Below are 11104 nucleotides of genomic sequence, written 5' to 3' on the forward strand. Positions count from 1 at the left end.
ATTCTGGAGCCTCTTTAGACAGAAAGAACTTTATCAATATACACTGATCAAATTTGCAAACTGTACGGGGGAAAACATTTTTTCAGGAGCTGTATCTTGGGGATCCCTTGGTCAAATGCCCCTACATTTGGAACACTAACTCTTGCAAGCACGTTATGAGGCACACCAAGTTTCAAGGAAATCCAAATAACCGTGTGGATTTTAGAAGTACTTAGAAAAGTCAAGCTTTAAACAGAAAGCTGGTCTCAATCTTAACTCACGCAGACTTAAGACTTAATGTGGCCAGCTATAATCTGGGTGTGAGCTGATCTGAGTCCTCTTTAGAAGCAGGAAATCACATCTGTCCCTAGAGCTTGCTGGTAGAGACTATCCCAAATTGGGGAGCCCTTCAGAAGCCGAGAGCTTTGTTGAGAGCCCAGTGTCACACCTCAGATTGAAATAAACACTCAGCGATCCGTGAGAACCAGAGAACTCTTTTTATTTGCCCTTGACAGCCCTGTGATGGGCTGGGCATGTATCTCCTCAGCCTAGAGGGGTCTTGAAGGGCGACAGAAGAGGCCTCTCCTGCTCTTGATTGCATCCCCTTCCTCCCCAAGGCCACCTGTGTGCTCAGTATGTGCTGAAGATGGCCTCAATATGCTCGTTGTTACTTGGTATGTAGCTGTCGACACCTGGAAGAAATGGGACAGGATGATAAAGCAGGAGTGGTGCTGCTCAGATGGAATTCACTCTCGCTCTTGCTGTTGCCTCCCTCCTATGAAACGCCCCGCTTGGACGGAACTGATGCAACTCTGAGGACAATCACGTTCCCCTGCCAGGTGGTTGTCAACAACCGTCCCGCCCACTCCCTTCCCTTCAGACCCCGCACCTTGCTCCAGGGGCTCTGTGCCGTTGAGGAACTGCCAGTAGGTCTTGTCATTGGAGTTGGCAGCCCGGTTGTTGATGGAGACCACCATGAGGCCCCAGGATGTCTGCTCTGTTTCATAGCTGCAAGGGAAACGAAGGCAAAAGTCAGGAGGGAGCCAGGGTGACAGGGTGGAGGGTACAGTTGTCGGCTGCAGGGAAGGAGAGGGATGTAGAGGGGATGGATCAGGAGAGAGACAGAGGCAAACAGGGAAACTGACGCACCAGTAGGGAGAGAATGATCAAAAAGGAGGATGAACCTGTAGCCACATGAGGCCTGCCTTGCTCACCTGAAGTCCTGTGGATTGTCCTGCTGAGCTGCTTGCAGGACGGAGAGCAGCACAGAGCCTTTGGGTACGCTCACGGAGATGGTGTGGGTGAAGTGTTGCCCCCTGAGGTGGTTGATGATGGTGTATTTCACCATGACTGAGCAGAGAGAGGATATAGGAGCATCTGGTCACCCTAGTGGTTAGAGCACTTATTTCGGGCCAGCCGCAGGGTGTGAAGGAGACCTATTCCAGTAGCCTTCTACCAACCAGGGAAACCCCCAACACTGGGATTATTTGGGGCCAGTGGAGCAGAGGCCAGGATCAGGGCCAGTTAGCTCAGACCTCTACCAAGGTAAAGCAACAGGTGAGAGATCTTGGGACCCCAGGGTCATTGTTGCATTGCTCCAAGGGGCTGGGGAAGTGGCTGGTGGGGGAAGGGGCTACAGAGCGATCCTTACCCTTATCTGACGAGCAGTTGAGTCTGATCACATTCAGGTAGGTTTTGCCCACGAGAGAAGGGAGGATCTGGGCAGCAGCCATGGGGTTGTTGAAGGCTCCCTGGGAGATCTCGGTGAGCACCTTGGCTAGCGTCTGTGAGCAGCTCCAGTCCCCGGTGGGATAGGACACCGAAGTGACATTGAGCGCCTGTCAAAAGAGGAGGGAGAGGCCTCTAACAGAGCAGGGCATGGTGGGCTGGGACCTCGACTCAGTCATGCCACAGCCAGACCCATGGCTCAAGGTGTGTTGAGGGCTCTGCACCAGGCCAGTGCTTCCAGCAGGGAGGGGGTGGGGATTTGGTACCTGAAGAGCCAAGCCGATGCTGTATATATTGGCGGTGTTGGTCTCCACGGCCCTGAGGATCTGCTGTCGGAGCTTATACAGTGCTTCATGGATGGGCGCCAGGATTCTGCTCTGCTCAGCCTTCACCAGCCTATTGTCCACGCAGGTCAGTGCCAGAGTCGCCATGGCTCCGGTGTCTGCAAATCAGCCCCCGCCCCATCGTCACCACGACCATTGGGGGTGGAAGGAGACAGCAAGGGTGGTTAGAGCAGCACATTCTCCGGAGCATGGCTCCATGCAGCTGGCAGGGAGGGGCAGTGAGGAGGAGGACAGGGTAATGGGGGCACAGATGGGCAGGCAGGGGGCAATGATGGGGAGGTTCAGCAGCAGGTATGTTGGGGTGAGGTCAGTGAGCAGAGCAGGGTGCCTAATTGGAAGCAAGCCCCAGTGGCACTGGGGCTCAGTAGTGGGAGGGGCTGGCATTCTTGGCTGCGGCTCTTACCCACAAAGAAGTCCTTGGCCAGTGCCTCCTTGGCCAGGCTTACCGCTGCCTCATTGACATTGGCCCCCTCCAGGCACAGAGCCAGGGTGTCCAGGCTGAGCTGGTAGAACGTTGTCTTGGGTGTGCTGTGGTCACCTGAAAAGCACCAGAGCAGGAGTGACTGAACACTGGGCCACCGAGACACAATGGGCCTCCCCTCCCTTAAAGGTTGTGTCTGTATATCAGGCGGGGAAGTGCACCCCTTGTCCTGGTCCTCGTCTGTGCTGTACCCACTGTGGACACAGGTGACCTTCGAGGTGCTAAGCTCTCAGGACAACACTTTCCAACAGTGCCCACTCACTTGGGTAAAGAAAAAGAGCAAAGATCCCAGTGATTCCCTCAGTTGAAATGGTGGTGCAGTGCTGACCTGGGCAACTGCTGCCTCCAGGGAGATTTGCAGAGGACACTCCTCCTGGACAGAAAGATCCCAGGCACACTCGGGCAGGACCCCAAAGGTGCAAGGAGACCTGGAGTCCAGTCCCTAAGGCTCTTCCCTGATTAGAATACTAATAGCTAGCTCTTGTATAGTGCTTTTTGTCCATAGATCTCAAAGCGCTTAACAAAGAAGGTCAGGATCATTATTATTTGCACAGATGGCAAAACTGAGGTACAGAATGGTGTGGTGACTTGCTCAAGGTCTCCCAGCAGGCCAGTGGCAGACCTGGGAGCAGAACCCAGTCCTGCTGAGTCCTGGTCCAATTCTTATGCCTGTGAAGCCCTGCTCCCCCTCTTACTCAAGTAGGTCAACTCCTCCTTGGTTTTCAACTTCAAGACTTCAACCAAGTTGATGTTGGCTGTGATGCACTTGGGATCCTCGCAGGACGAGATGAGGGCGAGGATGTAGAGGGCCACCTGGCCAGAGGTCATTTCTTCAGGACAAGGAGTGGAAGTGGAGGAGAGAGAGAGAAAGTGTAATCAACTCATCAGGGGGTCCTCGGCACAGCACAGACCATGTCTTTCCTATGCTTCCTTGGGTTGAAGCTATAACAGATTGCATGTCTGAAACAGCAGGCGGAGTGAGGGTGTCAGTGCACGGGCTGAGGGCAGCCAGCACAGCATGTGTTGTTATCAAAGCTAAGTGGGCTTGTGATAGGGCTTTGTTAGGATGGGCAACATTTGAGGGACACTTGCATGCTACACAGGGGTGATGGTGACTTACTGCTCTTCCTCTGGAGTCGCTATGGCCTCCAGGACCTTGCTAGAGTGCTAGGAGGAGCTGTCTATCAGGTGGGCTATAAAACTGAGGTCCTGAGCACTCATGTGTAATTTAGATCCCGTATTGCTCTTCATGACAGCAAGGCTTAAGCCTGCAGTCTTGTCTGAATTCCAGCTCTAACAACATCCTTCCTCCTGAAATTCCACCTTAGATTTATTATTATTTCTACTAGGATAGCATCTAAGAGGCCTGGTTGATATCTGGGCCCTGTTGTGCTAGGCACTGTTCATCCCTGCAGTGCGAGAGAGTTCCTGCCCCAAAGAACCTCCAGTCGAAATCAACAAAGATTTTTGTTCTATGTCTGTACAGCACCTTGCATAATCAGATCCTGGTCCATGATTGGGACCCCTAGGTGCTATCATAATACACCTAATAAATAATAATTGTCCCCATTTTACTGATGGGGAACGGAGGCCCAGAGAGACTCCCAAGGGAATAAGTGGCAGAGTTAGGAATAGAACCCAGTTTTCTTCATGTCCCAGGCCATCTGCCCTCCCGTTTCCACTGAACACAGGATTTGTCTCTATTTCCTGTGCTAAACCATTGTGTGGTGTTGCTGTGAGGGATTATAAAATGCTGTTCCCCAGAGGTGGCTGGATGAAAGGATCTCAGACTGGGATGAAAACAGTATAGAAATACATAGGGGGAGAAGCAGCTAGTGCTGTAGTCAATCTTCCTATTCTAGCCTCCCTCCCTTTCTTCTGGTTTTCAGTGGTTCATAAGTTACAGAGACTTTCTCCTGTTGAGCTGAAACCCTGTTTTATTTGAGAAATTGTCCAAGATCCTGTAATTAGAGCCTTTATCCTAGTGATACAGCCACTCAAGGGGGCACAATTAAGGCTAGATATGAAATCTTACTTGTCAGTGTGTAACCTGGAAATGTAATGTCCTCTTCACCGGTTGCATGTGTGTGGTGTGGGAGAGGGCCAGGGTATTAACATGAAAAAAGAAAAGGAGTACTTGTGGCACCTTAGGTGCCACAAGTACTCCTTTTCTTTTTGCGAATACAGACTAACACGGCTGTTCCTCTGAAACCTGGTATTAACATGGAATATTAATACAATCCCCTCCAAACTCAGCAAAATGTGCCTGGAAGGAATATTCTTTGCTATTGCCACTAGGGGTCAGCATTGACATCCTTCCTTACAATAGCTGCTGGGGAAACCTGGTCACTAGATCCTTCCGGATCAGTGATCATACAAAATCAGGATGGCAGAAGGGTCAGACTGGTTGAGCAGCAGCAGAAAGGACTGGCTAGGCAGCATGGCAGCAGCAAAGGATGCGGGGGCTGTCATGGATCACAAATTGAATATGAACCAGCAGTGCAATGCTATTGCGAAAAAGGCAGCTGTCATTCTGGGTGGTTTCTGGGGTGTATTAACAGCAGTGTTGTATATAAGATGGGAATGGTAGTTTTTCTGCTCTACTCAGCACTGGTGAGGCCTCAGCTGGAGTCTTGTGTCCAGTTCTGGGTACCACACTTTAAGAAAGTTGGGGACATATAGGACAGAGTCCAGAGGACAGCAACACAAATAAGAGGTTTAGAACACCTGACCTATGAGGAAAGGTTGAATATCTTGGCATATTTAGTCTAGAGAAGAGAAAGCTGAGGGGGAACCTGATAACAGTCTTCAAATATGTAAAAGGTTGTTATAAAGAGGACAGGGATCAATTATTCCCCATGTCCATCGAGGGCAGGACGAGAAGGAATCGACTTAGTTTGCAGCAGGGGAGATTTAGGTTATTTATTAGGAAAAAACTTTCTAACTCCGAGGCTAGATAAGCACTGGAACAGGTTACTCAGAGAGGCTGTGGAATCCCTGTCACTGGAGGGTTTTAAGAACAAGTTGGACAAACTGGTCAGGGATGGTCTAGATTTACGTGGTCCTGCCACAGCAAAAGGGGCTAGACTAGAGGACCTCCCAAGGTTCCTTCCAGCCCTACATCTCTGTGATTCTATGACTAAAGGATATACCAGTTCGTCTTCTAAGGGCAGGATATATGGAAAAGGGACTTGGGGCATGCACAGAAGTCCCGAATCTAATGCCCTTCAAAGTCAATGGAAATCTCTTGTTGACTTCAGTGGGCTTTTGATCCAGCACACAGGGAAGAATATCTGATTTCTGGTGTCCTACCCACTGTGCCTTCCTTGATGATCCTGTCTTTTATCTGCTGCACCATGAGCTTTTCCTTCATGCCATCCTGTGTGCCGCCAGCCAGGTTCAAAGCAATCAGGATGCTGGGGTTCGGTGGGCTTTGCAGGACGACAGAGCTCTCCATTCTACGTTGGAGTTCAGTGACCATGTACTGCTGCTTAGGAGGGACAGCTGGAGATGGAGAGAAGCAGACATTCATTCAGGAGGGCATGTGCCCTGGGGAGCCACCTCGGCAGCCCCAGGATATGAATTAAGGAACATGCCCTCCCGCCTCCTCCCCCCCATGCAGATTCACTTTCTTTGGAGACTCTTGGCTCTCACTGATGCTGGGAACCAGCACCCATTGTGCCACCTCTGCTTATTTCCTTAACTGTGCTCAGGGACCACCAGGGAGACATGGAATTAGCCGAGCCCAGCTATTGCACCCTGCTGGCCCTCTCTGTCATACTCACTGCACTGCTCCGTGGCGCTGGTCGCCGTGCAGAGCACACACACAACAGCCAGGGCCCAGCGGAACATTCTGCCTTTTCTTCTGGGCAACGATTCCTGCTGGGGGCAGGACTCGGGGATCTCAGAGAGCATTGGCAACCTTCTGTGTCATCCTTTATATGCACAGTCCCAGCCCTCTCCCTACCTCTCCCCCGCCCCATCTCTGATACCATTCATCGTATTCGCTTATCTCAGTTTCGACAACACAGACTCTCAAGGGTTTGGCAAGGTGACTCCGGAGAACAAATACTGGCAATGGTGGGATCAGCTACACACCTAGTGGAAGGACATACCAAGAGTCATGTGAGCACCATTGTTATACCCTATCCTTTGGAGAGCAGCCAACCCAACAACCAGAGGTGCCTTCTGGTTGGCGAACCAACATGTGACGTGAGTAGGACAGGATGGGGAGTGGCTAGCAGAGAACGTGTCTGAGATCAAGAGGAGTCAGCCAAGCTGTAGCCTCTTCCCTCAAATCCTACTTGTGTGTACTGGTGTTTGGCCAGGGTGAATTACTCTCTGAATCTCGCTGAGAGCCAGAGCTCAACACCCAGCTCTTACCTAGAGCTTTTCAGCCATAGATCTCAAAGCACTTTACAAAAGCTATCAGTATCACTACCTGTATAGCAGGCAACGGGCAATCCCCTTGCTGCCCCACAGAGAGAAGCTGAGATATGTGGGGAGACAGATCTCCTCTATTGGGGGCATCTTCGCCAATCCTTTTCTGTCTGAAGACAGATCCCCAGTTCTATACTGGGCTGGAGGCAGGGATCATAGAATCATAGAATATCAAGGTTGGAAGGGACCTCAGGAGGTCATCTAGTCCAACCCCCTGCTCAAAGCAGGACCAACACCAACTAAATCATCCCAGCCAGGGCTTTGTCAAGCCTGACCTTAAAAATATCTAAGGAAGGAGATTCCACCACCTCCCTAGGTAACGCATTTCAGTGTTTCTCCACCCTCCTAGTGAACAAGTTTTTCCTAATATCCAACCTAAACCTCCCCCACTGCAACTTGAGACCATTACTCCTTGTTCTGTCATCAGCTACCACTGAGAACAGTCTAGATCCATCCTCTTTGGAACCCCCTTTCAGGTAGTTGAAAGCAGCTATCAAATCCCCCCTCATTCTTCTCTTCCGCAGACTAAACAATCCCAGTTCCCTCAGCTTCTCCTTAAAAGTCATGTGTTCCAGTCCCCTAATCATTTTTGTTGCCCTCCGCTGGACTCTTTCCAATTTTTCCACATCCTTCTTGTAGTGTGGGGCCCAAAACTGGACACAGTACTCCAGATGAGGCCTCACCAATGTCGAATAGAGGGGAACGATCACGTCCCTCGATCTGCTGGCAATGCTCCTACGTATACATCCCACAATGCCATTGGCCTTCTTGGCAACTGTTGACTCATATCCAGCTTCTCGTCCACTGTAACCACTAGGTCCTTTTCTGCAGAACTGCTGCCGAGCCATTTGGTTCCTAGTCTGTAGCGGCGCATGGGATTCTTCCATCCTAAGTGCAGGACTCTGCACTTGTCTTTGTTGAACCTCATCAGATTTCTTTTGGCCCAATCCTCTAATTTGTCTAGGTCCCTCTGTATCCTATCCCTACGGGAGATTCTCTGGACTATGTTATCTGGAGGTCAGACAAGGATGATCTAATGGTTCCTTTGCACCTTATAATCTGTTGTATTCTACTATATTCAGATTCTTCCTCCTTCCCTCCCCCCCCCCCCCCCCCAAATAGGCCTCCAGCAATTAAAACTCAAAATATCCCTTGATAGGTACACTAGAGAGAGCAAGATAGGTGTTTTTCTCTATGCAAAAGAATAAATGGACACATATCTGACATCAGGAATCATAACAGTCAAAAACTGGTAGGAGAACACTTCAACCTCTCTAATCACTCAGTAACAGATTTAAAGGTGGCAATTTTGCAACAGAAAAGCTTCAAAAACAGACTCCAACGAGGAGCTGCTGAACTTGAATTAATATGCAAACTAGATACCATTAACTTAGGTTTGAACAGAGACTGGGAATGGCTCAGTCATTACACTAGTTTAATCTATTTCCCCATGTTAAGTATCCTCACACCTTTGTGTCAACTGTCCGAAAGGTGCCACAAGTACTCCTTTTCTTTTTGCGAATACAGACTAACACGGCTGTTCCTCTGAAACCTGTCCGAAATGGGCCATCTTGATTATCACTTCAAAAGTTTTTTTTTCCCCTGCTGATAATAGCTCCTCTTAATTAATTAGCCTTTTACAGTTGGTATAGGTACTTCCACCTTTTCATGTTCTCTGTATGTATAAATATCTTCTTAATATATGTTCCATTCTATGCATCCGATGAAGTGAGCTGTAGTCCACAAAAGCTTGTGCTCAAATAAATTTGTTAGTCTCTATCGCTTAGCCCTGGTCTACACTAGGAGTTGAGGTCAAATGTAGCAGCGTTAAATCGATTTAACTCTGCACCCGTCCACATGACGAAGCCCTTTTTTTTTGGACTTAAAGGGCTCTTAAAATCAATTTCCTTACTCCACCCCTGACAAGGGGATTACTACTGAAATCAGCCTTGCCAGGTCAAATTTGGGGTAGTGTGGATGCAATTCGCCGGTATTGGCCTCCGGGAGCTATTCCAGAGTGCTCCATTGTGACCACTCTGGACAGCACTCTCAACTCAGATGCACTGGCCAGGTAGACAGGAAAAGGCCTGCGAACTTTTGAATCTCATTTCCTGTTTGGCCAGCGTGGCAAGAGGTGACCATGATGGAGTCCCAGAATTGCAAAAGAGCTCCAGCATGGACCGAAGGGGAGGTATGGGATCTGATCGCTGTATGGGGAGAGGAATCTGTGCTATCAGAACTCCATTCCAGTTTTCAAAATGCCAAAACATTTGTCAAAATCTCCCAGGGCATGAAGGACAGAGGCCATAAAAGGGACCCGAATATAGCTCACAGCAAGCAAGCGGAGAAACCAGTTTTCCCGACAGCCAGGAACTGTTTCTCACCCTCAACCTGGAGCCAGTACCCCCCAAACCCATGCAAGGCTGCCTCCCGGACCCACCAGGTAGAGAAGAGACATCTGGTGAGTGTACCTTTTAAAATAGTATACATGGTTTAAAAGCAAGCATGTTTAATGATTAATTTGCCCTGGCATGCGTGGCCAGTACAGCTACTGGAAAAGTCTGTTAACGTGTCTGGGGATGGAACGGAAATCCTCCAGGGATATCTCCATAAAGCTCTCCTGGATATACTCCCAAAGCCTTTGCAAAAGGTTTCTGGGGAGGGCAGCCTTATTCCATCCACCATGGTAGGACACTTTACCACGCCTGGCCAGTAGAACGTAGTTGGGAATCATTGCAGAACAAAGCATTGCAGCATATGTTTGCTGGCATTCAAACAACACCCGTTCTTTATCTCTCTGTTATCCTCAGGGGAATGATATCATTCATGGTCACCTGGTTGAAATAGGGTGCTTTTCTTAAGGGGACATTCAGAGGTGCCCGTTCCTGCTGGGCTATTTGCCTGTGGCTGAACAGAAATGTTCCCTGCTGTTAGCCAGGTGGTGGGGGGAGGGAGGAGAGGGGGGTTAGCCATACGGTGGGGGGAGGCAAAATGCAACCTTGTAACAAAAGTACATGTGCTAGTATGTAATATTAACAGCAAGGTTTACATTGAAAGAGTGTACCCATTGTTCTATAAAATGTGTCTTTTTAAAACCACTGTCCCTTTTTTTTTTTCTCCACCAGCTGCATGTGTTTCAAGGATCACAGGATCTTCTCCTTCCCAGAGGCTAGGAAAGATTAGTAGGTGAAAAAAACGCACTTGCAATGAAATGTTCTCTGACCTTATGCTGTCCTCCCACACTGACGGAGCACAGATGAATGCATGGAGGCAGACAATGTCAGAGTGCAGGAAAGCACAAAATGACCGGGAGGAGAGGTGAAGGGCTGAAGAGGGTAAGTGGCAGGCTGAAGAGAGGGCTGAAGCTGATAGGTGGCGGCAGCGTGATGATAGGAGGCAGGATTCAATGCTGAGGCTGCTGGAGGGTCAAACTAATATGCTCCAGTGTATGGTTGAGCTGCAGGAAAGGCAGCTGTAGCACAGACCACCGCTACAGCCCCTGTGTAACCAACTGCCCTCCTCCCCAAGTTCCATAGCCTCCACACCCAGACGCCCAAGAATATGGTGGTGGGTGGGGGGGCCCTCCGGACACCCAGCCACTCCACCCAGAGGATTGCCCAAGCAAAAGAAGGCTGGCATTCAATAAGTTTTAAAGTGCAGTGTGGCCTTGTCCTTCCCTCCTTCACCACCCCTCCTGGGCTACCTTGGCAGTTATCCCCCTATTTGTGTGATGAATTAATAAAGAATGCATGAATGTGAAGCAACAATGACTTTATTGCCTCTGCAAGCAGTGATCAAAGGGAGGAGCGGAGGGTGGTTAGCTTACAGGGAAGTAGAGTGAACCAATGGGGAGGGCGGGGGGAGGAGGGCGGGACGGGTTTCATCAAGGAGAAACAAACAGAATCATAGAATATGAATCATAGAATATCAGGGTTGGAAGGGACCCCAGAAGGTCATCTAGTCCAACCCCCTGCTCGAAGCAGGACCAATTCCCAGTTAAATCATCCCAGCCAGGGCTTTGTCAAGCCTGACCTTAAAAACCTCTAAGGAAGGAGATTCTACCACCTCCCTAGGTAACGCATTCCAGTGTTTCACCACCCTCTTAGTGAAAAAGTTTTTCCTAATATCCAAT

The 11104-nt window shown here is 49.5% G+C and overlaps 1 protein-coding gene across 1 annotated transcript; it reads right to left on the reverse strand.

Annotated features, from left to right (window-relative positions):
- Positions 1 to 461: 461 nt before the first annotated feature.
- Positions 462 to 10513, reverse strand: CBLIF (cobalamin binding intrinsic factor). The gene is made up of 9 exons (XM_075129006.1): positions 10196 to 10513; positions 5845 to 6036; positions 3228 to 3362; positions 2455 to 2589; positions 1974 to 2149; positions 1631 to 1817; positions 1194 to 1329; positions 869 to 987; positions 462 to 671 (listed from the first exon to the last, which is right to left on the reverse strand). The coding sequence occupies exons 2-9, from the start codon at positions 6011 to 6013 to the stop codon at positions 610 to 612; spliced, it is 1119 nt and encodes a 372-aa protein (XP_074985107.1). The 5' UTR covers positions 6014 to 6036; positions 10196 to 10513; the 3' UTR covers positions 462 to 609.
- Positions 10514 to 11104: the final 591 nt, after the last annotated feature.

This window comes from Caretta caretta, chromosome 6 (genome assembly GCF_965140235.1).
Source record: "Caretta caretta isolate rCarCar2 chromosome 6, rCarCar1.hap1, whole genome shotgun sequence".
NCBI classification, from domain to species: domain Eukaryota; kingdom Metazoa; phylum Chordata; order Testudines; family Cheloniidae; genus Caretta; species Caretta caretta.

Bases quoted from the DNA above. Each gene is read 5' to 3' on its own strand.
- CBLIF (XM_075129006.1), bottom strand. From the start codon at position 6,013: ATGGTCACTGAACTCCAACGTAGAATGGAGAGCTCTGTCGTCCTGCAA. The intron at 988-1,193 runs GTGAGCAAGGCA...TTTCCCTTGCAG, and splicing joins GACAATCCACAGGACTTCAG to CTATGAAACAGAGCAGACAT. The intron at 672-868 runs GTGCGGGGTCTG...CATTTCTTCCAG, and splicing joins CACAGAGCCCCTGGAGCAAG to GTGTCGACAGCTACATACCA.